We start from the raw sequence: 27,622 nt of genomic DNA on the forward strand, positions 1-27,622 counted from the left end.
GTTATTTTCCCAAGGGTTACAGGAGAAATTGGACCCCAAATGTTGTTGTCCAGTTTCTCCTGAGTACGCTGATACCCCATGAGTGGGGGTAAACCACTGTTTGGGCACACGTCGGGGCTCAGAAGGGAAGTAGTGACTTTTGAAATGCAGACTTTGATGGAATGGTCTGCGGGTGTCACGTTGCGTTTGCAGAGCCCCTGGTGTGCCTAAACAGTAGAAACCCCCACAAGTGACCCCATTTTAGAAATTAGACCCCCCAAGGAACTTATCTAGATATGTGGTGAGCACTTTGAACCCCCAAGTGCTTCACAGACGTTTACAACGCAGAGCCGTGAAAATAAAAAATCATTTTTCTTTCCTCAAAAATTATGTTTTAGCAAGCATTTTTTTTGATTCACAAGGGTAACAGGAGAAATTGGACCCCAGTAATTGTTGCGCAGTTTGTCCTGAGTATGCTGGTACTCCATATGTGGGGGTAAACCACTGTTTGGGCACACGTCAGGGCTCGGAAGTGAGGGAGCACCATTTGACTTTTTGAATACGAGATTGGCTGGAATCAATGGTGGCGCCATGTTGCGTTTGGAGACCCCTGATGTGCCTAAACAGTGGTAACCCCTCAATTCTACCTCCAACACTAACCCCAACACACCCCTAACCCTAATCCCAACTGTAGCCATAACCCTAATCACAACCCTAACCTCAACACACCCCTAACCACAACCCTAACCCCAACACACCCCTAACCATAACCATAACCCTAATTCCAACCCTAACCCTAAGGCTATGTGCCCACGTTGCGGATTCGTGTGAGATATTTTCGCACCATTTTTGAAAAATCCGCGGGTAAAAGGCACTGCGTTTTACCTGCGGATTTTCCGCGGATTTCCAGTGTTTTTTGTGCGGATTTCACCTGCGGATTCCTATTGAGGAACAGGTGTAAAACGCTGCGGAATCCGCACAAAGAATTGACATGCTGCGGAAAATACAATGCAGCGTTTCCGCGCGGTATTTTCCGCACCATGGGCACAGCGGATTTGGTTTTTCATATGTTTACATGGTACTGTAAACCTGATTGAACACTGCTGCGGATCCGCAGCCAAATCCGCACCGTGTGCACATAGCCTAATTCTAAAGGTATGTGCACACGCTGCGGAAAACGCTGCGGATCCGCAGCAGTTTCCCATGAGTTTACAGTTCAATGTAAACCTACGGGAAACAAAAATCGCTGTGCCCATGCTGCGGAAAAACTGCACGGAAACGCAGCGGTTTACATTCCGCAGCATGTCACTTCTTTGTGCGGATTCCGCAACGGTTTTACAACTGCTCAAATAGAAAATCGCAGTTGTAAAACCGCAGTGAAATGCGCAGAAAAACCGCGGTAAATCCGCCATAAATCCGCAGCGGTTTAGTACTGCGGATTTATCAAATCCGCAGCGGAAAAATCCGCAGAGGACCAGAATACGTGTGCACATACCGAAACCCTAACCCTAGCCCTAACCCTACCCCTAACCCTAGCCCTAACCCTACCCCTACCCCTAACCCTACCCCTAGCCCTAACCTTAACCCTAACCCTACCCCTAACCCTACCCCTAACCCTATTCTAACATTAGTGGAAAAAAAAAAATTTCTTTATTTTTTTATTGTCCCTACCTATGGGGGTGACAAAGGGGGGGGGTCATTTATTATTTTTTTTATTTTGATCACTGAGATAGATTATATCTCAGTGATCAAAATGCACTTTGGAACGAATCTGCCGGCCGGCAGATTCGGCGGGCGCACCGCGCATGCGCCCGCCATTTTGGAAGATGGAGGCGCCCAGGGAGAAGACGGACGGGACCCCGGCTGGATCGGTAAGTATGATGGGGTGGGGGGGGACCACGGGGAGGGGGATCGGAGCACGGGGGGGGGGGGAATCGGAGTGCGGGAGGGGTGGAACGGAGCACGGGGGGCGTGGAACGGAGCACGGGGGGGCTGGAACGGAGCACGGGGGGGTGGAACGGAGCACCGGGGGGGGGGGTGGATCGGAGTGCAGGAGGGGTGATTGGAGCACGGGGGGGTGATTGGAGCACGGGGGGAGCGGACAAGAGCACGGGGGGGAGCGGAGCACTGGACGGAGGGGAGCCGGAGCAGTGTACCGGCCAGATCGGAGGGCTGGGGAGGCAATTGGTGGGGTGGGGGCACACTAGTATTTCCAGCCATGGCCGATGATATTTCAGCATCGGCCATGGCTGGATTGTAATATTTCACCCGTTATAATAGGTGAAATATTACAAATCGCTGATTGGCAGTTTCACTTTCAACAGCCAATCAGAGCGATCGTAGCCACGAGGGGGTGAAGCCACCCCCCCTGGGCTAAACTACCACTCCCCCTGTCCCTGCAGATCGGGTGAAATGGGAGTTAACCCTTTCACCCGATCTGCAGGGACGCGATCTTTCCATGACGCCGCATAGGCGTCATGGGTCGGAATGGCACCGACTTTCATGACGCCTACGTGGCGTCATGGGTCGGGAAGGGGTTAACTGATATAGCCCCTCATGTATATCACGTATATTATATGGTATCCCTCTATAGGTACTCTATTATGTGAGCGGACACTTCCGGCCACATATACCCATATATATAAAAAATAGGCGATACACATGTGCGGCATCTGATTAGTATAGCCTCTCATGCACATTATATGGTATCCTTGGTGGCATATATAATATCTGTCCATGATACATGGGTATGTCTAAATGTATACAGGTGGTTATAGGCATTATGGGACCTCATTTTTCATCATGTGTCTCTATATGTGGGGTACTATATATTGCGTGCATTGCCATGGCAACGCATGTGAAGCAGCACTTTGTTATTATCTGGTGCCTAGGTTATGCGTCCTACTTTTGGAGCGTTATAGGTATGCACTATGGGACTTCACTTTGCATCATGTGTCTCTATGTATGGGGTACTATATTTTGCGTGTGTTGCCATGGCAACGCATGTGAAGCGGCACTTTGTCATTACTTGGCGCCGTGGCTATGCGTCCTACTTTTGGAGCGCATCACATTACCGATGTAGTATAAGCGGCGCTTCCAATATGGCGCCGATACTTCCGGTTTTGTGGATACTTGTCATTAATTGGCGCCTGAGGGATGCGTTCCACCTCTGAAGCGCACCATATTATCGGCGCACCGGAAGTGGCGCATCCAAAATGGCGCCGGCACTTCCGGTTCGCGGAGCTGAGGGGCTGACAGCCTGGCGGTATGGGGAGATTACAGCGTGCTTTCCAGGACTGGAGCGCTGACTGGACCTGACACATGGCTTTGTTACAGGTTGGTAGGGGTGTACGTTTATTACATCATCAGTCTGGGGGAGTGGCACCCTTTTTAAAAGGGGGGAAGCTGATGTCACACATAGCTGACTCACTTCTTTTGGCAAGTATAGGAAAAATCAGCCGCACTCAAATGGTTGAAAGTTCAGCAAACTGTGCAGTTTCTTTATTAACATAAACAATAAACATCACCAGGTGCTTTTTTAGGAGGTAAATGGGTGGCGGACTATTCAATTCGGGTAACGTTTCGACCCCAGCGGGTCTTTATCAAAACCTCACTGTAAAACAGATACAAACATATAAGTGAATTATACATATATACATGTGATATATTAAAAAGAACCGAAAAAATGGAAAACACGAAAAACAATAACAAAAACAACAATAACATCAGGTCCAAAATTCATAATGGTACTAATTGACAACTGTAACAACAGTACTCTGTCCCATACAATTACAAGAACATGCTGTGGAGACCCTATCATAGGGGTGGGGAGTCCCCCATTTTTTGCAGGTAGGAGCAAGGCTATTCCGGAGAAACAGTTACATAGAGCACATATACAAGTCTTAAACAGGAAAACCAGGTGCAGCGATCAGGTCGCTGATGAAATGCACTTCTTTTGGCAGACACCACACAGGACTGCCGGTATCTGGAGGCTATATAGCCACTGCATATAGCTCCAACTTATGGACTGTTAATTACATGGACTTGTAAGCTATATTTTGGCCTGGTGGCCGTTGAAACTCCTCTGATGAATCTTCAAGACTGGAGAGGAAACGCGTAGGGAGGCGCTATATCACATCTTACACGGTGGAGGGGTGTCCATAGTGGGGCTGATTTGGGCCTGTCCTTGTCAGGACAGGAGTCATTGCTGGGGCACGACAGGGGATATAGGACAGAGATCCCCCGTTCCTTCATTCTTACCCCACAACTACTGGACCCTCCCTGGGACCCTCTTGCATCGGTTTGGGTACCCATCGTCCATAATTGGTGAGATCAAACCAGTTTTTTTATATGAGCACGGTTTTCGGCGTGAGCACTTTGTGTATATGTTGTACTGTTTTGTCCACCTTTTTAATATAAATAGTAAAAGTTATGTTTTATCCTATTGGGTTATGCTCTTCTAGCTGTTTTTCTGTTATCTACCCAAAGAGTAGTGCAACGGCTTGGTACTTCTAGCTGCAGCTGTTTCATGAGAGGATATATACAAGCATGGAGAAGCGTGTAATTGGGGAATCATAATTAAACAAGGGAGGTGGCCTTAGTAATAGATAGTTGCTCTTACCTTCTTTTCACTTCTGGTACATTTCTGGTGTATTTCTGCTTTGCACTTAACAAGTTGTGCTTAAAGAGAACCTATTATCAAGATGTGATTCAAAACTAATTGCATGTATGTCAATGTGCTTTCATGCTGAGTACATTGATTGTAGAAATCATTTTTACGGTTTTTAAAAAAATTCACAGCTTAAATTGCATGATAATGAGTTGTAAGACCAGTGGATGGTTCCTTTAATTACACCTCTCCTGCTTCTCTCTCTCTCTCTATTCTGCTCCCACTGCCTGCCTCCTGTCTTTTACTGACAGGTCGCTCATTTCAGTGACTTGTCAGACAAAAACAGGAGACAGGAAAAGGCACAGAGGCAGGAAAGCTGTAAGTATAGTGCCCATACACCCCACTTGCAATTCATTAGCATACAATTTCAGCAGTAGATTTCTCTAAAACAGTATACAGGATTTCTAAAAGAAAGGTATAGTTTTCTGCCCAATGATGACAAAAGTATTCTAGGAGTGATACCTTTATTGGCTAACCAGAAAATAACATGTTTGCAAGCTTTCAGAGCACATTGGCTCCTTCAGGCTGAATTACAAATAGCCTCCAGCCTGAAGAAGGCGCCACTGTGCTCTGAAAGCTTGCAAACATTATTTTGTCATCATTGGGTAGAAAAGTATTCACATCGATTTTTCTGGCTAACACTGTACCACAATACAATTTGTTATTGTACATCTTAAAAGAAAGGTAATGATTTACTAAGCATGAAAATACCTTTACATACATGCCATTAGGTTTGGATAAAATCCTGATAACATGTTCTATTTAAAGGAGCTGCACGCATAGACGCAGAATAGACTTATGGTTCCAAATTCATGTTCCTTTAAAGAAGCATTAACTTTTGTATTCACAAAATATGTGTGTATGTAGATGTAGTACAGTGTGAGTGTATTAATATACTCACCTACTGCTGCATTGTCAGGGATACAGAACCGTTCTTCTCTGCTTCTTAGTGATGTCACTGCAATTGAGACTAGCTCCCTCTGCTCTATTTGTGAGCCGGACGTCTATTTTACATTGAAAGCCATGGCTCTGCGTTCTGATACTACATAGAATTACATTGTAAAAGTCACTTCCGGGTAATGCAGGGCGCAGCGTGACCTGGAGCTGTGACGCCATTTAGAGCAGAGAAGAATGGCGCTGGACACTGGAGAGAGTAGTGGTAGGTGAGTATTTTAATACAATGACACTACATTACATGCACATTTAATGAATAAATAACTTAGTGGGAGTGCTTCTTTGCTTGCACATTAAATTTACCAGGTGTGAACAAAAAGTAGGAGCTAAAAGGAGGCAAGTCAGACAATCAAAGGAAAAGATGTACTAGGTAAAAGGAGTGAATGTAGACAATTTTCTATTTTACACAGTAGGGAAGGAATCAAAACACATATACAGAAGTATGAATGATTTCAGGAGTTAACATTTTGCTGAATCTGAATTGCAAAAAATCTGCACTTTGGTGAATCTTTGGTGGATTTTAGTAAAATAAAAGTATAATTTAACTCCACGCAAACTTATTCTCTCATCTCTATTGTTTCTCAATTATCAAGGACTTCAAGGGGTATTATTAAGTTGTCTCTTGAGCATCTCACAGCTCTTGTGCATGAAAGTGAAGGTATCCAGCTCAGGAAATAAAATCAAAAGTCTTTATTTGGACAAATTTAAAAAGTAAGCTGCTTGACAAACCAGTGCATACTGGAGGAAGGAATGTCTTGAATAACTGGACGCGTTTCGAACACGTATAGTGCTCTTAGTCCTCAGTTTCACAATGAGCAGTCTTGCCAAAAGTTAAAATACGCCCCAAACAGGTGGGGAACAGAGTGAAAATGATTGCTCCACAGAATGAAATTAACACTTGAATAGCATGACATGCAATGCAAAGTGCACAAAAAGAAAAAGAAAAACCACACACCACATTCAATTATAAATGTGCATAACATAGACAAATAATGTTAACTATAATCAATCAATAATGCAACATAATTTCCTTCTTCAAGTTCAAACCCAGAGGTACTCGAGTGTTTAATAGGTAAACCCAAAAAGTTTCCCTATCCCGCAATTTCTTTTCTCTATCTCCACCACGTATATTTCTGTGCACTTGTTCTATTGCAAATACACTAAAGTGTGCAATTTGTCTGTTGTGCGATTTTATGAAATGGTTGGATGCATTAGATACATGACGAGTTGTGGGCTGGGTAATATCATAAAGATGCTCCCTGATCCGGTCTTTTAATCTTCTGATTGTAGAACCCACATATAATAGTTCACATGCTGAACATTCTATTATGTATACTACGTGATCTGAGTTACAGTGGAGAACATTTTTTATTTTAAACTTCTTTTGATTTTTTGAGCAGTAAAAAACAGATGTTTTCATGGAGCGTAAACATGTTTTGAAGGGAAATTGCCCGCATCTGAAAAACCCTGTGGTGGACAACCAAGTAGAGGAGTTTTTTGTTTTAGTAGCATCATAAAGGCTGGGGGATAATGAATTAGCTAAAGTTGGAGCACGTCTGGATACAATCCTAATACCATCTTTTAATATAGTGTCCATAATGTCGTCTCTTAAAATGTCAAAATTTCAATGAACTATATCAGAAATTGACCTGAAATGAGTACTATACGTGAGAACCAAAACTGGTTGTTCTGAACGGGAATTAGTGTTGTGCCTTTTAATTTGATTCTGACAATTGGAATCTGACTCAGAAATCGGTGTAATAAGTTCAGCTCTCGATTTTTTATCAACTACGGTATATTACAGGCACGGTTCACAGTCCAATCAGGATATTTCCTATTTTTAAGGCGTTCTCTGATATTCCTTTTTTCACTGTCAGAAGTCTCATTGTCACTACAATTTCTTTTTGCTCTAATGACCTCACCCACTGGAATTGAATGAATCGTATGTGGCGGGCACTCCTCCTTGAGTGACATTTCTCATCAGTAGCACAGCTGTAGCATTAGCAGTACATGTGTTGAGCTTTATAGTTCTACTGTAATACATTCACCTATCAGTGGTTTGATCTGAGTGTACACTACAATAATAGCAAATGAAGTCGTGTAGCGCTCTCAGCATCATTCATGATTAAGATGACATGTATTAGAGCAGGTGCTTGTTTTCATTTGAAATGATTTGGTGAAATTCGTAACGCTGCATTATGTGTGTCAGATAGTGATACCAGCACTGCAGACAAAGACTTTACATGTAATATGCACAGCTCACTTTTCCATTTGTATTTTTAAGAACTTAAGGTTAGATCATGGCCCAGTTATATCATGATGCAAGTATTAATGGGATGGCAGCTGAAGGAGTTGGGCAGCCATTGGATACCCGAGTATTGAATGATGATAATGAACAGGTAGGTTGTATAAATGAAATAATTGTCATTAATGAGTGTTCGTTTGCCCACTTACATACAGGCCGATGTTTGACATCTCATTCAGATGTCGGTGAAACAGTCCAAGTATGGACCATGATGATAAGATCGGCTGTGGGTCTCCCAACCTCAACTGCCACACAGTGCCTTCAAAAAGTATTTATACCCCATGAACGTTTCAATATCTAGTGTTTGTGATGAGTAAAGGAAATGATTCATGGCTTTCTAAATTTTTTAAAATATAAATCTGAAAATTGTGACATGCATTTGTATTCATCTCCTAAAATCCTGAGTCACCAATTGCCTCCGGAAGTCACCTAATTTATTTTTAGTACAATGACAGCTGTTCTGTGAAAGACTCAGAGGGTTATTCAAAAACACTAGGGATCAAACTGCATCATGAAAACCAAGGAACACACAAGACAGGTCAGGGATAAAGTTGTGGAGAAGAGTAAAGATGAGTTAGATTCTAAAAAAAAATAGCTAAAGCTCTGAACATCTCACGGAGCACTGTTCAATCTATCATCCAAAAAATGGAAGGAGTATGGCACACCTGCAAATTTGTCCACCTGGATTGAAATTCCAAGCAATTAGAGCCCTAATTAGAGATGCAGCCAAGAGGCACATGATCATTCTGGAGAAGGTGTAGAGATTCACAACTCAAGTGGGAGAATATGTCCACAGGACAACTCTTAGGCCGGGATCACACATACACGTGATACGGCCGAGTCTCGCAGGTGAAATCCCTCCTCTAGCGCCGGCACTTGGGAGCGGAGCGTGCAGCTCCATGTGTTACTATGCGGCTGCACGCTCTGCTCTGGAGTGCCGATGCCAGAGGAGGGATTTCACCTGCGAGACTCGGCCATATCACGCGTATGTGTGATCCCGGCCTTAGTCATATACTCCACAAATCTGCCCTTTATGGAAGTATGGCAAAAAGCCATTTTTTTAAAGCAAGCCATAAGAAGTTTTGTTTGCGGTTTGCAAAAAGCCACGTAGGGCAGAGGTGTCAAACTGCATTCCTCGAGGGCCGCAAACAGGTCATGTTTTCAGGATTTCCTTGTATTGCACAGGTGATAATTTAATCACCTGCACAGAATGATTCCAGCACCTTGTGCAATACAAGGAAATCCTGAAAAAATGACCTGTTTGCGGCCCTCGAGGAATGCAGTTTGACACCTCTGACGTAGGGGACACAGCTGGCACATGGAGGAAGGTGCCCTGATGAGATGAAACCAAAGTAGAACCTTTTAGGTAAATGCAAAATGCTATATGTAGAAAAAAATAAAACTGCAAATAAATCTTGCCAAATCAGGCAAGGTCATTTTCTGGATTTTTTTTCTCATTTTGACTCACTCTCATAGTTGTGGTCTACCTATGATGTCAATTACAGGCCTCTCTCATCTTTTTAAGTGGGAGAACTTGTACAATTGGTGGCTGACTAAATACTTTATTCCCCACTGTATCACCCACTCCTGTTTTTGGCTTACAAATACTGATGTAAAAAACTGATCAAATACTGAAAATGTGAACGTGGCCTAAGACCTGAACACTGCTGTCCTGCTGGAATCAGTGATCGCAGCATTTCTACAGCATTGTGGGTATTCATATCTGACAGAAACTAACAGCCTTTGGTTTAGGTACCAGCATCAGGACCAGAGAACGGTTGCTGTGCTTCTGTAACTGCATAAGTCTGATAGTAAGGACTTATTCACACGTCAGTATTTGGTGGCTATTTTTATCAGTGTTTGTATGCCAAAACCAGTAGTGGAACTTACAGAAAAAAACTGTAATTGAAAGATTGACATCTGTTCTGTGTTTTGGCATACAAATACTGATGAAAAATCAGTGAAGTTTGAATGAGCCCTAATAAACATCTTCTTGTCTAGGTACTGTCACCAGAACTTCAGTATACAAGATCTCTGCAGACTTGCTCACTGGTGGCTGCCCTACATATACATAATGCAGTTGGGTCAGAGTCTCTACATCTGCCTTGGCCTGCCTGATTGTCAGTCAGGATTGTCGTTCAGCTCCTGTTAAGACAGAGAATATGGGAGGCATGTGTGATGCAGCGGTAGCACACTTATGCACTGATGAGGCAGTGACCCTGCAAAGTTCCAAACAAAAGTCTCTTTAATGCGTTCACTTCACGGCATTAATGTCCAACTCATATAAACCCAGCACACGTTATCCTCCAGATCGCAACTGGGCACGTATCGTCTGGATTACAGTCACTAAACATGCCAGTCCACCTCTGACCGGTTGCCTTGGGTGACTGCACCGCCGTTTTAATGTCTCTTTACTCACAGCTTTACATAGTACACAATATGCTTCAGTTTACAGTCACTAAACACGCCAGTCCTCCTCTGACCAGTTACCATGGGTGACTGCACCGCTGTACACGCTGTGGGCGACAGGTGTCTGAGCTCCCCTGGCTGCTTGGCTCCGCTGGCCTGTGTTGCCTCACACAGGAGCTCAGCAGAGCCAACTGCTCTGCCCTCTAGCGTACATCAGATACTGACACACCCAAATCCTATACTGCAGGGATTTTAACTTGAATCTGTGGCATTCAGCCACATGGAAAACGCTCTCATTTTTCATATTTCTAGTGCAGTAATGCAGTTCAATTTTCGTGTTTCAGGTTTGCATGTTTTAGCGCTGCAGTGTGCTGCCTTAATGACTTGATTATATACGAGTTGGCGACTCTAGGTTCAGCACCTGTTCACACTTAGTCTATGTTTGGATGTGACGGTCAGTTTTTTTAAATGCATTCTTTAGCCTTCTGATCAAGCACTCCGCCTCCTAGCCACAGGTGTTTTAATTACAGCAGGTCCAATACCCCTCCACAGAGAGAGAGAATTTTAGTCTAAGAAGAGGTTTCACAGGTACCCATTCAGATGGAGACGTTTATTCTCAGCGAGGAAACGCAAGTGTACGACCTGGTATAAGAGAGATGCCGTAAAGTGGCAACCAGGTACACATAAAATTGGCCATTTTTATGCGCTAAATGCTCTCATTTTTCATATTTCTAGTGCAGTAATGCAGTTCAATTTTCATGTTTCATGTTTGCATGTTTTAGCGCAGCAGTGTGCTGCCTTATTTACTTGACTATATACGAGTTGGCGACTCTAGGTTCAGCACCTGTTCACACTTAGTCTATGTTTGGATGTGACGGTCAGTTTTTTGAAATGTATTCTTTAGCCTTCTGATCGAGCACTCCGCCTCCTAGCCACAGGTGTTTTAATTACAGCAGGTCCAATACCCCTTCACAGAGAGAGAGAATTTTAGTCTAAGAAGAGGTTTCACAGGTACCCATTCAGATGGAGATGCTTATTCTCAGCGAGGAAAGGCAAGTGTAGGACCTGGTATAAGAGAGATGCCGTAAAGTGGCTACAAGGTACACATAAAATTGGCCATTTTTATGCGCTAAACGCTCTCATTTTTCATATTTCTACTGCAGTAATGCAGTTCAATTTTCATGTTTGCATGTTTTAGCGCTGCAGTGTGCGGCCTTATTTACTTGACTATATACAAGTTGGTGACTCTAGGTTCAGCACCTGTTCACACTTAGTCTATGTTTGGATGTGACGGTCAGTTTTTTGAAATATGATTACCTGATAGACCTCATCCTGGGGCAGAGCCACCTCATGGGTGTGTTTACCCTTTGTCGCTCCCAGAGACTGAGGCAATGTCGGAGTACATAAGGGAGAATCTGGTGAGGGGTTTTATTAGGAAATCGGTATCTCCTGCGGGAGCTGGGTTCTTCTTTCTAAAGAACGGGGAACTTCGTCCCTGCATAGATTATAGGGGTCTGAACGTCATCACCATCAAGAATAAATATCCTCTGTCACTCATCTCCGAGCTGTTTGACAGACTGTGGGGTGTGAAGATATTTACCAAGTTAGATCTGCGAGGTGCCTATAATCTAATACGCATTCGCGAGGGTGACGTATGGAAGACGGTGTTTAACACACGGGACGGGCATTACGAATACTTGGTAATGCCAGTCTCTGTAATGCCCAGGCCATCTTCCAGGACTTCATCAATGACATCTTTCAGGAGATGTTATCCACTTCGGTAGTCGTCTATTTGGATGACATCCTTATTTTCTCTCCTGATCTGGATGCTCATCGTCGAGATGTTACCAGAGTCCTTGAACTCTTGCGTGCCAACTCTCTCTATGCCAAACTTGAGAAGTGTGTCTTTGAGTCCCTACCATTACTTGGCTATATCATCTCAGCCAAGGGTTTGGCTATGGATACTGCCAAGGTGGAATCGGTGTTGAACTGGCAGGAGCCACATTCCCTGAAAGCAGTGCAGCACTTTTTGGGATTTATTAACTACTACCGCCAGTTCATTCCCCACTTCTCTGCCCTGGCAGCTCCCTTGGTAGCTCTCACCAAGAAGGGAGCTAATCCTAAGCTATGGTCTAAGGAGGTCTCTGAGGCCTTTGTCTCCTTAAAGTCCCACATTTCTAGGGCTCCTGTGTCACATCGGCCAGATGTGGATAAGCCCTTTATTCTGGAGGTCGATGACCCTTCCATCAGTGTGGGAGCCGTGTTAAACCAGAAGGATGCTAACAGTCATAAACGGCCCTGCTTCTTCTCTAAGTCTTTCTCACTGGCGGAGAAGAATTATTCCATCAGGGACAGGCAGCTACTGGCCATGAAGTTGGCCTTCTCCAAATGGAGATATCTCCTGGAAGAAGCTCGGTACCCCTTCCAGGTGTTCACAGAGCAGATTCTTATGGTCAATCTGCAGATTGCCCAACAGCTAAATTCTCACCAGGCCAGGTGGACTCTATTCTTTTCCCGATTTAAGTTTACCATACACTTTCTCTCAGGGGAGAAGAATTTATGGGCTGACGCCTTGTCCCGTTCTGTCGTCTCTTCCGAAGAAGGGGCCGAGCCACGGCTAATCGTTCCCTTGGAGAGTCTGCGAAGGTGGCTCCGGTTTTGCTAGTCGGTGCCTCCAGACAGGACTCTTGTACCACCGAACCGGCTGCCGGAGGTCCTCTCTTGTGCTCACACATCTAAGGGTGGGCAATTTGGGACCAAGAGGACGACTGAGCTTCTGGCGAGGTCATATTGGTGACCGTGGATGGTACATGACATTAGGGACTACGTTCAGGCATGTGTTTCTTGTGCCAAGAACCGGCCTTCCTGACAGAGGCCCGTGGGCTTGATACATCACCTCCGGTGGCAGATAAGCCCTGGGAAATGGTCAGGATGGACTTCATTTTGAGCTTGCCCAAGTCCCGTAACAATACTGTCATCTGGGTGGTCACCGATCATTTCTCCAAGATGGTACATCTAGTTCCCTTTCCGCATGTACCGTCGGCATGGGCTCTGGCCGTGCTTTTCGTGAAGCATGTCTTCCGTCTCCACGGGATGCCTGATAAAATAGTCAGTGACCAGGGTCCCCAGTTCGCTTCTCAGTTCTGGAGAGAGCTCTGTCGGCTGCTTCAGTATTGAGCTTAATCTCTCCTCAGCATATCATCCCGAGACTAACGGATTGGTGAAGAGGGCCAATCAGACTCTGGTCACGTATTTGTGGCACTTTGTCTCTGCCAGGCATGATGACTGGGCATCCTTGCTACCATGGGGAGAGTTTGCCCTTAATAATGCCGTCGCTGTTCTACAGGGCAGACAGTGTTTCTCCTTAATTACCGTCCCATGCCTATGCCTGTTTCGTCTTCTGACTCTAGGGTGGTAGACTGGGCTGTGGAGGCTTATAACATCTGGAACCGCACACAGGATGCCATTCAGGCCTCTAAGGAGAGAATAAGGGTCTCTGCTGACGTTCATCGCCGCCCCATTCTGGTCTTTGCGCCCAGCGTAGAGTCCACTAAGTTTGCTCCCCGCTATCTGAGTCCCTTTAAAGTCCTTGAACAAGTTAATCCTATAGTATATCGCCTGTCTCTTCCACCACGCCTGAATATCACTGATACCTTTCATGTCTCCTTCTTGAAACTCGTTCATATGTCTTGGTTTTCTGAGTCTTCTGCTGGGACTTCGGGTTCGTCTTCGGACAACTTTGAGGTAAATGCTATTATTCGTGCAAAGGTGGTGTGTGGCAAAATTTTGGGGGGGTTGATTGGAACTGTCATGGTCCGGAGGATAGGACTTGGGAGCCGGTTGAGCACATCCTTGCCCCCCAGCTTATTGCGGCCTTTGAGTGTGATGAGGCTCACAGGGAGGGGGGCAATGTTAGGCGTCGGGATTATTCCTCTGCACAGGATAGATCCCAAGCCTTATCTTCCTCTGCGGTCTCCCACTTAGTCTTGATAACAGTGGATGCTGCTCAGCAAAAATGTCGGTCTCAGCATCTTGCTCAGACTCAGGCTGTGCGCTTTGTTACTGCTGCCTCTCCAGGTTCAGCTATGGTAACTAATAATAGACAGCAGCAAGCTGTCATTCCTGAGACTAAGTCCAGGATTCGCTCTACTGAGCATGCTCGTGAGGTGGCAACCTTTCATTGGTGGTCGGTCGTCAGCTGCTCAGGTCCTGTCTGGCTCCGGATTGGGCTGCAAACAAGGTCCTGTCTGATTGGCAGTCTATAAAAGGATCTTTGGCGTGCCCATCGGTGCGCTAATATCATTTATGTTTTGTGAGTATGTAGAACCTAATGGTAGTGTGGACTTGTCTGCATGTGCTCAGGGCAGGCATATAGCCTTTAGAATTCCAGCACCTCCAGAGAGGAGTTTCAGTGAATTCAGGGCAGGCGATAAGCCTTTAGAATTCTGGCACCTCCGGAGAGGAGTTCCTGCACACGCTGTTTGTGTCCACTACCTGTTCCCTTGCCCCAGTGAGGGTAGCGTTCTCCTGTGAAGTTAACAGGGCTCATGTTTAGCACCATACCTGCTCTGTTACTGTGTGCAAGTGACACAGCTCTACTGCAGAGCATCTTTTCTGTTGCTGTGTGCGATTGACACAGTCTAGTCTAGTCTAGCTATATATTGAGTGACATTTAACTCAGTGCTTGCTAACTAGTGCTCGCTGTCTTGTTCTGCCATTGTTCATACTAGCTGCAATTTTTCATCTCTGTACGGTAGACCCCAGGCTGCGATCGCACTTCATCTTCAATTATATTTAGTGCAATCCGCCAATCCTAACAACCAGTCACTACCTCACACATGTATCTAAACCATTTTTCCTTTTGGAGAAAACCGTGGATGTATTGTATGTCTCTTACTAAAATCCTGGGTCTACCTTACCGAATTGATGATTATATTAATAAGATTGGCCTTGTTTTTCAGCAGTTGGAAGAATTTTTGGGTGACAATGTGGATTATGATGAAGAAGCTGAGGAGCAGAAATACTATAGGCGGAAAAGATTCCTGACAGTGAAAAGTGTTATATCTGCTAGTCTGGGAGTCGCCATGACATATGGTGTTTACCTAGGTACGTTGATAAGTGAATTTGACATCGGAAGTAACTCCTTATCATTGAAGTTACTATATAATCCTTCGTTAAAATGAAAGCTACATTAAAAAATGTATTTTAAAAATGCCACCTTGCTAGAGAAATATTGTGGGAAGACTGAGGTGAGACTAGACATTCGATTTACCCATTCATAACTGATTTCATGTCGATTTTCTGTTTCGGTCATTAATTCTTTCCCCTCCGTTTTTCAAGAGCCATGACTTTTTTTTAAGTATTTTATTTTTGCAGGACAAATTGTAGTTTTGAATGACACCATTCTATTACAGTTCAATGTACTAAAAAGTGAGAAAAAAAATTTAATTGCGGTCAAATGATAAAAAAATTGAAATTCCAACATAGTGGTTTTTTTTTACGATGTTTATTCTGAGGTAAAAATGACTGGGAAATATGATTTTTATGGTCAATACACATACATGCCTGAGCTGCAAGTTTATAAATGGTTGTCTGAGGAACATTCTGCTACGCTGAATGAACTTGGGCACATAAATCATCAAAATGTGCTACTGGCAGCACCCTTTGCATTTTCCAAACAATGACATCCCGGATAAGCTTGATGGGACACAAGTCCGGAGATGCTGCAGGTCATGATAGCACATTTAGGCTACAATTCTGCTCACAGTAGCATTAACAACATGGGGCCTGGTGAAGTTCTGTTCATAAATGTCTCACGGGACACTTTGCATAAATGGCTAGACTTCTGGTTCTACCACTAAATCAAGGCATTGTTGAGCTGTTAGTTTATCTGGAATGAACATTAGAGGGGTCTGACTAATGTACATTTTTCTATCCTATACCATAATCCCCAGAGTAGAACTGGTATGACGCTCTCTCACGAAATTTGCTTCATGGCGTGCCCCATGTGGTCTCCAGATCAATCCCTGGCTATCATTGCATCCAAGACAAAAGTGGGACTAATCTCTGAAGAGAATATACCTCCATTGCCGCATTTACCATTTGGAATTTTTTTTTGCCGTTTTCGAGTACACAACATTCTTAAACCAATAGTGTCGTTCAAAAATACAACTCGTCCCGCAAAAAATAAGCCCTCACTTGGCCATATTGAAGGAAAAATAAAAAAGTTATGGCTCTGGGAAGGAGGGGAGCGAAAAACAAAAACGCAAAAAGCTCTGACCATGAAGAGGTTAAGGGGTTAATATTAACAGAATAAAATAGGGTGGCATGATCTCTCTTGTAATGTAAAGATATGGCTGTAATGGCGCTATAGTACTGTTCATATTTATACCTTTGGTGAAGAAATCCGCTTTGTTATTCTCTAATCACCATTTGTAGTTTTCTGATAATTAGATTTCGGTGCACAGGGGCCGGACTGTGCACTGGATGTTCTCCACCCTGTCTGTGATTCCCCTGTGTCTCCGCACTTCTCCAATCTGAATGACAGGTCACTGCTGAGGTGTCAGAGGAGGCAGGTCATTCACAGACCGGATGCGGGCTGGGAGGCCGGGAATCACAGACAGGGAGGGAGGAGAAGACCTCGTCTACAGTCCGGCCCCTGTGAACGAAATCTCATTAGCAGAAAACTTCAAATAGTTATTAAAGAAGAACCACAAAGTGTATTTCTTCACCAAAGGAACCAAACAGTATAACAGCGTCATTACAGGTATGTCTTTACATTATATCAAATGGATAAAATTTAACCTTTATTAGGTATATATTAAAAAAATGCCTGTGTAGGCACTCTTGACGAACCAGATAAATACTACCAAGAGAAACACAAAAATGAAAACCAAACGTGATGTGTGCCCTATTACCCACACAGAATGTGTGGGTAATAGGGCACACATCACGTTTGGTTTTCATTTTTGTGTTTGTCTTGGTAGTATTTATCTGGTTCGTCAAGAGTGCCTACACAGGCATTTTTTTTTTAATATATACCTAATAAAGGTTAAATTTTATCCATTTGCTATTATACAGTATATATTTCTTTGGATAAACACACCACGCTTCTTATTTATGTCTTTACATTACAAAATCATGCTGACAAGTTTTCTTTAACACCATTCATGACCTTTCGTATTTTCCATTTTTGTGCTTTACTTTTTTTTCCCCCTACTCTTCCAAGAGCCATATCTGTTTTATTTTGGCATCACCACAGCCTTACTGTATTTTGCAGTAGGAGATGTAGTTGTGAATGGCACTATTCAGTTTACCATATATTAGAATAAATTCCAAGTGTGGTGCAATTCCTGAGCCTGTTTTATACTTCGACCATATGATGCATCTTTGTTATTTGATCACATAGAAGATTAATGAGAACAAGAAGTATTGATCCAATTAATAACTATACATTTGACAATAGGGTGGATAATGAAATGACGTTGGAAGAGCTTTCAGTCTGTAGCCATTCATTTAAAGAGGTTGTGCAGCAACTGTCCTGCCCAGCATGCAGCAGCATCTCTCAACGCATGGTGCAACACAAAATATGATGCGTTGTGCAACCTTTTAAAATGATGACTCCAGAATTGAATGGATTGTGATTTATTGCATATTGAATTCAGATCAGATTATTTTTTGGAAGAAAATGTTATTGAGTTGTACCTGTTTTTCCATGATGTAGGAACTGTCTGTTATCTACCTCGCCCTGGTGGCTCATTATATTAACCTTTTTATGGTAGAAAGAAGAAGGCATTCTAGATCTATACTGACATAAGACATGCTATGATGTTACCGTCACTTTATTTCAGGGCTCCTTGAGATGCAGCTGATTCTACATTATGATGAAACTTACAGAGAAGTGAAATATGGCAATGTGGGATTGCAGGATATTGATAACAAGATGCTGATGGGTATTAACGTCACCCCAATTGTTGCCCTACTATATACACCTGTTCTTATCAGGTTAGTGTGTATTGCATAGCTTACTGTAATGCAAGCTATTAGATTTGTGATCACTTGTGACACATTGAGAGGAGTCCACTGAAGACAAGAGCTCCCTGAATAAAAATGAAAAGTTAATATACTCGAGCTTTACATTTCAGGTATTTTGGTACAAAATGGATGATATTCCTGTCCTCTGGAATCTATGCTTTGTTTGTCTCCACCAACTACTGGGAAAAATACTACACACTTGTCCCTTCTGCCACAGTCATTGGAGCCATGATCGTCCCATTCTGGGCATCGATAGGCAATTACATTACTAGGTAAGACTTTGCTCATTTCCATTGCTATGAAACGGACAAGCAGCCTAATCCTTCTTCTACAATTTGGTAAATGCAACATAAAACCCAGAATGTAAACTTGTGAGGACTTCTCATTTCAGGATGGCTCAAAGATATTATGAGTTTGTAAATTATAAAGAGGAGAATATGCGAGAAGAGCGCAGGCTGCCACGAGGAGCCAGTCACAAGTACATCATCATATTTCAGTGCATTTTCTTCTCTATCTTCCATGTAAGTGACCATCACAGTATGTTTTAAAGGGAATCTGTCACTAGGATTTTCCAACTACCCCGAGAGCAGCATAATGTAGTGACAAAGACCTTGATTTTAGCAATGTGTCACAAACTAAGCTGCTGGCGGTAGTTTTGGTACAGTCACTGTTACGGACTGACCTGGTTGGAGTAGTGATATTGCAACCACTAGGGGCAGCACCGGGCAGGTGGCGTAGTTTGGAATAGCCATGGAGTCGATACACAGGAACAGCAATGTAGTTTGAAGGAATAAGCAGGGATCGTAGTCAAGGAAGCCAGGGGTCGTTTACCAGCAGCAGCAGTGTCGCTTGAAGGAATAAGCAGGAATCGTCGTCAAGGACGCCAGAGGTCGATATCAGGAACAGAAATGTAGTATGAAGAAGCAGTAGGTGGAAGGAAGCTTGATTAAAGGCAGGTAGCTCAATAATCACACAAGGAACTGAGAGCAGGACCAGGTTTAAATAGCGTGTACAATCAGAATGAGCCAATCAGGAACTCAGGGTGGTAACCAACAGGAAACTCAGGGAGGAGACATCAGCAACAACATAAGCTCAAGTATTTGCATAAGCACAGAACTGTCCTTCTGAGCTGAAAAGCTTCCAACTAGTGCACAGGAGCTGCTGAGTTCGAATCCTGACAGTCACTGTTTTATCAGAGGAAATAATCATTAGAGGACTAGTAAACCTACTGTCATGTAGTCCTATATATGCATGGGTTCTGTGTAACCCTGCCCCCACCACTGATTGACAGTTTTCTGTCTATGCACAGTGTACTCAAAAAGCTGTCAATCAATGGTGTGAGTGGGGTTATACAGAACTTAGCATTCAGAGAAGTGATAGGCCTACAGAAGATAAAGCTAAGATTGTATCAAAACTGCAGTAAGCATCTCGGTAACATCGATGAAATCAGGGTCTCTGCCCCTGCAAATCCAGTGACAGATTTGTGTCATTATAACATGTATAGGTTAGTATTTTATGAGACAAATAATACATAAGCCATGTGCACAAACCAGGTCTCTCTTTTCTTCAGAGATTTTTGTCTCAGTCATTCTTACAGCTTCCATCTGTCTTTTCTCTTTACAGTTGTGTTTTATCTTATCCCAGTTCCCAGTTTACTTCTTCCTCAGCAAATTCTTATATGGGTATAACCACACATTATGTGATGTCAAGCAGTGCGGTAAGTGAGCAGCTGCCATTTCTCGGCGTCCTGCCCTAGAGTAAGTACGACCTGCAATCTATCCCATGCCCTCTTTACAGGAGCCTCCATCCAATCTGGACTTCTTCCAGGATTCAATTTGACTGTGCTCCATTCTCTGCCATCCAGTGTGAATCTTATCTATATGGAAAGCGCTCTTATGCTGGTAGCCCTGTCATCTATGATTTTGGTAAGAGAGGTGAAAATTTATTCTCAACAGCCATTGAAAATGATGTGTCTGATGCTTCTACTTAACATATTTGTTCAGATCCTGATTCTCTGCGGTTCTGCATATCGCCCAACCGAAGAAATCGATCTCCGTAGTATCGGCTGGGGAAATATATTCCAGTTACCCTTCAAACATGCCAGAGATTATCGCCTGCGTTGTTTGGCTCCTTACTTCCTTTACACTGGATTTGAGGTTCTGTTTGCCTGCACGGGGTTTGCTCTGGTGAGTTACACTGCAGGTTGCATGATGATAAAGGATGATGATGCCATTTATATGATTGCCTAATAAATCTAACCATACGTAGTTGACTGTTCAGCAGATCTGCTATGGGAAATAATAAAAGGTGAAACCATGTTGAATACTATGGGCAGTCTGCATTCACTTCCATGCACGAGGCCCTCCCCATGACATTTTTTCCACTGCCTTCTGCAGACCTTACATGCAGATCAGAAATCAAGATAAATCATAACATTATCATTTATGCTTTTTGCACTTACTCATTGATGTTTTCTCTTTCTCAAACAGGGTTATGGGGTCTGCTCTCTTGGTCTGGAGAATCTTCCCTATCTCCTAACAGCTTATGGTGCGTCATGCTGCGTTTTCTCTTCCCTTGCGCTTTCTTTACTCCGCCTTCCAAGACAAATCCCATTGCTAGTTGGACCATTACTCCATTCCTGTCTCCTGATTGGCCTTTTTTTCTGGAGTCCAACCCCCAGGGATCAGTCCCAGAGTCCTGTGTTGTATTTGGTGGCAGTCCTGTGGGGTATTGGCAGTGCCCTAAACAAGACCAGTGTCAGCAGTGAGTATTGGCTCCTCAGAAAAAAATGATTTGTATGGGTGCTTCATTTCAATAGTTTTGTCTCTTTCCAACTCGGACACTTTGCTCTTTTGGGGATTTCAAGGAAACATATTGAAATTTCGGATATATAAAAAAAAATGTAAGTCCGTGCACAAACAATGCAGCATGGATTTTCCTGCAGATTTCACTGCTTTCATTACAGTCAATAAATTCACTGGTAGTCCACAAGAATTAAAGGAGTTGTCCACTACACAGACAAACCCTTCTCAATCCCTATGTTTCTCCCCAGGAAAATAATAACATTTATCTATACTCACCGCCTGCCAACACTGTTTTAGCTGTGACAACATTTGCTTTCCCGGGGCTCACGTGACATTGTTATGTTACGTAATCCATGCTGCCAATCAGCACTGTCTTCACGCTCCTCTCTTATAGATGTAGTTGACATTCGGAGAACATTAGCGCTCTGAATACTCTGTCTTCCTCTGGATGTCTGATTTGTCCAAAGGGCAGGGAAAGAGAGTGTGAAGCGCTGATTGGTTGCAGGGATCATGTGACTTAAGCCCCAATAGAGTCAGTGCTGGCACCGCTGGAATGGCGCCAGGACCAGAGGTGAGTATAGATGTTATTCCTTTACTGGGGGAAAACATGGGGATTGAGAAGAGGTTGTTCAACTAGTGGACAACCCTTTTAGGCCGAAGACTAAGCTTACTGTATGCTGAATTACTGCAACATGATCTCAAAACTACATTTATTTATCCAAAGAAAAGGAGCACATTTCTAAATGTATTTTAGTGGTCCTTGCGATCATAAAGAAATTTTATTGTCACGACTATACTGCAAAATCATAGAAAAATAGAGTTTATGAAAATAGCAAAAATTACACCCCATGTGTCACAAAAAAAATGCAAAAGTTATTTGAGTATCCAAGCAATATAAAAATGTATAGCTTTTTAAATCACATGTGCGATAAAAGCTGGAAATACCTGGTCAGGCCCGGTCCTAAACTGGTTAAGCATCTATTAAAGAACAATATTTCCAGTGCTGTAACTGGACAGTTCCTAAAAAACAACATTTACCTCCTTTGCTGCTGCAAACCCAACAATGAGGGATAGGTCACATAATTGGGCTGCTTATTTACGGATGTTTTCTTTCCTCTAGTTTTAATAGGCATGTTTTATGAGGACAAAGGACGTCAAGACTTTGTTTTCACCATCTACCACTGGCTCCAAGCACTTGCTATATTTATTGTATATCTCTGGTCTGGACTGCCCATGATGGTAAGTAAATCATATAATCCATTTATCATTCTCTAAAAGGGTTTTATAGCCATCATAGAATAGGCCATCATTAGTGATGGGTATGAATCTGACTGTTGGCAACCTCTGCTTTCAATTATAAAAGGCCAGAGAAACCATTTATGTTTAATAGCACATACACAGTCCACAGGCTAGATGTTTCATTGAAGGTAGACTTAAGTCCATCAAGTTCATCCTATAACCTAACATGTTTGAACCAGAGTAAGGCATAAACCCTAAATACCCGATATCAGGGGGAAAGTTTCTTTCAACTTCACATATGGCAATTAGACTAGTTTCCTGGATCAATATCCCATCACAGAATCTAGTACCCATAACTTGAAAAAATTGTGTTTTTTTAAGAACGACATCTAGGTCTCCTTGTACTTTTTTAGTGAATCAAAAATTACAACATCATGTGGCAGAGAGTTCCATGGTCTCACTGCTCTTACAGGAAAGAATTTGCATCTGTGATAATGATTAAAATTTCTTTCCTCTAGACGTTGAGAATGATGCCTCCATGTTATTATTGCAGGCCTACAGTGGGGAAATAAGTGTTTGATACACTGCTAATTTGCAAGTTTTCCCACCTACAAAGAATGGAGAGGTCTGTAATTTTTATCGCAGGTACACTTCAACTGTGAAAGACAGAATCTAAAAATAAAACCCAGAAAATACATGGTATGATTTTTAAATAATTAAATTGCATTTTATTGTATGAAAAAAGTAACTATAGTAAGTAAAAATTACAGAATCTCTCAATTCTTTGTAAGTGGGAAAACTTTAAAAATCGGCAGTGTATCAAATACTTATTTTCTCCACTGTAGGTGTAAAAAGCTCATTAGAAAGATTTCTGTATTGTTTCCTTCATATATTTGTATACATTCTAATAAGATAACCTGTCTTGGTATTGCAGTCCATCCATTCTCATAATAACCTTGGTTGCTTTTTTTCCTCCACTCGCTCTAGTTCAGTTATGTCTTTCTAATACACTGGAGACCAAAATTGTAAACAGGATTCTAAGTGTGGTTGCGCTCGTGACTTGTATAGAGGCACAACTGTTTTTCTGTCATGAGAATCTATGCCTCTTTTAACTCCTCTCCAATCTTGGACGTATCCATACGTCCCTGGGTCTAACTGACCTGGGGCGTGTGGATACATCCCGGCGATTTTGGCACTATTGCTGCCAGGTGTCAGCTGATTCTGACACCTCAGGAGCTCTACCAATGTGCCATGGCACCCTCAAAACATTCCAGCAAAATCTGAACTCCAATATGGAGCTTCTTCCCTTCTGAGCTTTTCACTGTGCCTCAAAAGTATTATTCCCCGACATATAGGGTACTGGCGTACTGAGAAGAAACTGCACAAGAAATTGTATGGTGCAATTTCTCCTGTTACCCTTGTGAAAATAAAAAAACTGGGGCTAAAATGACATTTTTGTGTGGAAAATGTGATTATTTTATTTTCACGGCACAGCTTTACAAACTTCTGTGAAGCACTTGGAGGTTCAGGGTGCTCACAACACATCTAAATACATTCCTTGAGGGGTCTAGTTTCCAAAATGGGGTCACTTGTGGGGGTTTTTCCACTGTTTTAGGCACATCAGGGGCTCTCCAAATGCGACAGGGCATCCGCTATTGTATGCTCGTTCACTTCCGCGCTTTGCCGTGTTCACAAACAGTGTTTTTCTCCTACATATGGGGTATCAGCATGCTCAGGAGAAAAAAGTTTGGGTTCAACCTCATTTTTTTGTGAAAAAAAAGTTAAACGTTCATTTTTTTTCCACATTCCAAAAATTCCTGTGAGCACCTGAAGTTTTTAGAATGTGGTCACTTTTGGGTACTTTTGTCTTATAGACTCCTAAAGTCACTATAAATGTGAGGTGGTCCCTAAAAAAGCGGTTTTGTAAATTTTGTTAGAAAAATTAGAAATTGCTGGTCAACTTTTACCTCTTATAACTTCATAACAAAAATTTTTTTTTAATCAAAAATTGTGCTGATGTAAAGTAGACATGTGGGAAATGTTATTTATTAACTATTTTCTGTGACACAGCTCTCTGATATAACCTCTTTCTGACCTCGGATGGGATAGTATGTCCGAGGTCAGATCCCCCTCTTTGATGCAGGGCTCCGGCGGTGAGCTCGCATCAAAGCCGGGACATGTCAGCTGTTTTGAACAGCTGACATGTGCCCGCAATAGCGGCGGTGAAATCATGATTCACCCACCGCTATTAACTACTTAAATGCCGCTGACAGCGGCATTTAACCGGCGCTTCCGGCCGGGCGGTCGGAAATGAGCGCATCGCTGACCCCGTCACATGATCGGGGGTCAGCGATGCGTCAGAATGGTAACCATAGAGGTCCTTGAGACCTCTATGGTTACTGATGCCGGCCTGCTGTGAGCGCCCCCCTGTGGTCGGCGCTCATAGCACACCTGCATTTCTGCTGCATAGCAGCGATCTAATGATCGCTGCTATGTAGCAATGCCGATCGAGTTGTGCCAGCTTCTAGCCTCCCATGGAGGCTATTGAAGCATGGCAAAAGTAAAAAAAAAAAGTAAAAAAAATGTGAAAAAAAATATAAAAGTTTAAATCACCCCCCTTTCGCCCCATTCAAAATAAATCAATAAAAAAAATCAAACCTGCACATATTTGGTATCGCTGCATTCAGAATTGCCCAATCTATCAATAAAAAAAAGGATTAACCTGATCGCTAAACGGCATAGCGAGAAAAAAATTAGAAACGCCAGAATTAAGTTTTTTGGTTGCCGCGACATTGCATTAAAATGCAAAAATGGGCGATCAAAAGAACGTATCTGCACCAAAATGCTATCATTAAAAACACCAGCTCAGCAGGCAAAAAATAAGCCCTCACCCGTCCCCAGATCATGAAAAATGGAGACACTACGGGTATCGGAAAATGGCGCAATTTTTATTTTTTTAGCAAAGTTTGGAATTTTTTTTCACTACTTAGATAAAAAATAACCTAGACATGTTAAGGTGTCTATGAACTCATAATGACCTGGAGAATCATAATGGCAGGTCAGATTTAGCATTTAGTGACCCTAGCAAAAAAAACAAACAAAAAACAAGTGTGGGATTGCACTTTTTTTGCAATTTCACCGTACTTGGAATTCTTTCCCGTTTTCTAGTACAAGACATGCTAAAACCAATGATGTCGTTCAAAAGTACAACTTGTTTCACAAAAATAAGCCCTCACATGGCGATATTGACGGAAAAATTAAAAACTTATGGCTCTGGGAAGGAGGGGAAGGAGGGGAGCGAAAAACGAACATGGAAAAACGGAAAATCCCAAGGTCATGAAGGGGTTAAGAGTATAAGAATGCAGAGTTTGAAAATTGCTAAATTTTCACCAAATTTCCATTTTTTTCACAAATAAACACAAGTCATATCGAAGAAATGTTACCACTAACATGAAGTACAATATGTCACAAAAAAACTTAGAAAGACAGCGCTCCATCCGGGTGTTGAAGTTCAAAAAATCTTTATTTTAGCCATGATAAAAACAGCCAACAGCAGCGTTTCTCGAAACGTTGCTGTTGGCTGTTTTTATCATGGCTAAAATAAAGATTTTTTGAACTTCAACACCCGGATGGAGCGCTGTCTTTCTACATTGGAGTCTATGCAGTTTCCAGGAGGGTTCCCTGGACTTGGATCAAGCGCCCTGCATGAGTGAGTGCTGTCAGCCATTCTTTTCTATATGTACAAAAAAACTTAGAATCTCCGGGATCCATTGAAGCGTTTCAGAGTTATTACCACATAAAGTGACAGTGGTCAGAATTGTAAAAATTGGCCTGTTCATTAACGTGCAAACCACATTGGGGGGTAGGGTTAATGCATTCCATGATTTATTTGGCCTAGTCTGCAGCTGCCTGACACTGGTCACTACAGTTGAATTTTCTGTGAATCAGTATACCCATTTTATTTCCTCTGCCCAAGTGCATAACCTTACATTTGTCTACAATAAACTTCAATTGCCCGCTGTAATATTTTGATTACCTTGCAGAGTTTAGTATAATCTGCAAATATTGAAATTCTACATTGTATGTCTTCAACAGCGTCATTAATAAATATGATAAAAAGACGGGGGCCCAATAATGACTCCTGGCATACCCTACTATTAACTGTGACCCAATCTGAGTGTGTTCCATTAATAACCACCCATATTTTACCTAGTCCTATTTATCTAAGTTGCATCAGATCAAAGATATTTGAAAATACCGGATTGACAATATTCATGGCGTTACCCTGGTCCAGCCTGGAACTTACCTCCTCATAGAAGCTGATCAGATAAGTGTGACAGGACTAATCCCTCATAAACCTACTGTATGTTGATACTGGGTCACAAGGCTTTTCTTAATGAGATACTCCAGGATAGAATCTCCTCAAGAATTTTACCCACAGTAGAAGTTAAACTGACCGGCCTATAATTTCCAGGCTCAGATTTTGTCCTCTTTTTGAGTATTAGCACCATATTTACTATATATCAGTCCTGTGGTATGGACCCTGTTATAATGGGATCCTTGAATATTAGAAATAATGGTCTGTCTATCATGGTACTTAAATCCTGCAATAATTGGGGGCTGTATGCAGAGCCGGTTTTAGACAAAGTGGGGCCCTGGACAGCAGTTTATAGTGTGGCCCCAAATGCTCACAAATTGCACCATCACACACAGAAACATGTTGGTTTCATTTACATGCGCTGAGTTCAGGCCGTTAAACAAGATCAACAATATTGAAGTTGTCTGACGCTTGATTTCTGACCTCTTTACACCGGAGTAAGACTGACAGGCACAGAACAATCACTAGTAGATCAATCTGTCCCTATACATTATCATGTTATCAGCAGCACATCTGCAGTTTTCACCAGGTGATGTGCTGCTGAGAGCAATAATTTTTGTTCCGGCATAAGCAATCAAATCACTCGATTAATAGGCAGCATTTTGCTCACTTAGTATAATACACCTGTTAGTCCTCCACATAGTATAATGCACCCCATAGTCGTCCATATAGTATAATGCACACTCCATAGTTCTCCATATAGCATAATGTGCCCCATAGTCCTCCATATAGTATAATACACTCCCCATAGTCCTCAATATAGTAAAATGCATCCCATAGTCCTCCATGTTATATAACGCACCCCATAATCCATATTGTGTAATGCACACCACCTAGTCCTCCATACAGTA

The 27,622-nt window shown here is 42.6% G+C and overlaps 1 protein-coding gene across 4 annotated transcripts in view; it reads left to right on the top strand.

Moving 5' to 3' along the window:
• Positions 1-27,622, top strand: part of UNC93B1 (unc-93 homolog B1, TLR signaling regulator) — a 64,794-nt gene that overhangs the window by 32,717 nt on the left and 4,455 nt on the right. Inside the window, exons 3-12 of one of the 4 annotated variants that reach the window (XM_069752945.1) lie at positions 7,887-8,001; positions 15,278-15,422; positions 18,167-18,320; positions 18,461-18,622; positions 18,742-18,871; positions 19,974-20,067; positions 20,148-20,275; positions 20,354-20,536; positions 20,840-21,113; positions 22,275-22,393. In XM_069752945.1, the coding sequence (XP_069609046.1) occupies positions 7,903-8,001; positions 15,278-15,422; positions 18,167-18,320; positions 18,461-18,622; positions 18,742-18,871; positions 19,974-20,067; positions 20,148-20,275; positions 20,354-20,536; positions 20,840-21,113; positions 22,275-22,393 (1,488 nt within the window). In that variant the 5' untranslated portion in view covers positions 7,887-7,902. The remainder of the gene's footprint in view (positions 1-7,886; positions 8,002-15,277; positions 15,423-18,166; positions 18,321-18,460; positions 18,623-18,741; positions 18,872-19,973; positions 20,068-20,147; positions 20,276-20,353; positions 20,537-20,839; positions 21,114-22,274; positions 22,394-27,622) is intronic. The other 3 variants (XM_069752947.1, XM_069752946.1, XM_069752948.1) reach the window with 3 other exon arrangements.

This window comes from Ranitomeya imitator, chromosome 2, assembly GCF_032444005.1.
Source record: "Ranitomeya imitator isolate aRanImi1 chromosome 2, aRanImi1.pri, whole genome shotgun sequence".
NCBI lineage: Eukaryota > Metazoa > Chordata > Amphibia > Anura > Dendrobatidae > Ranitomeya > Ranitomeya imitator.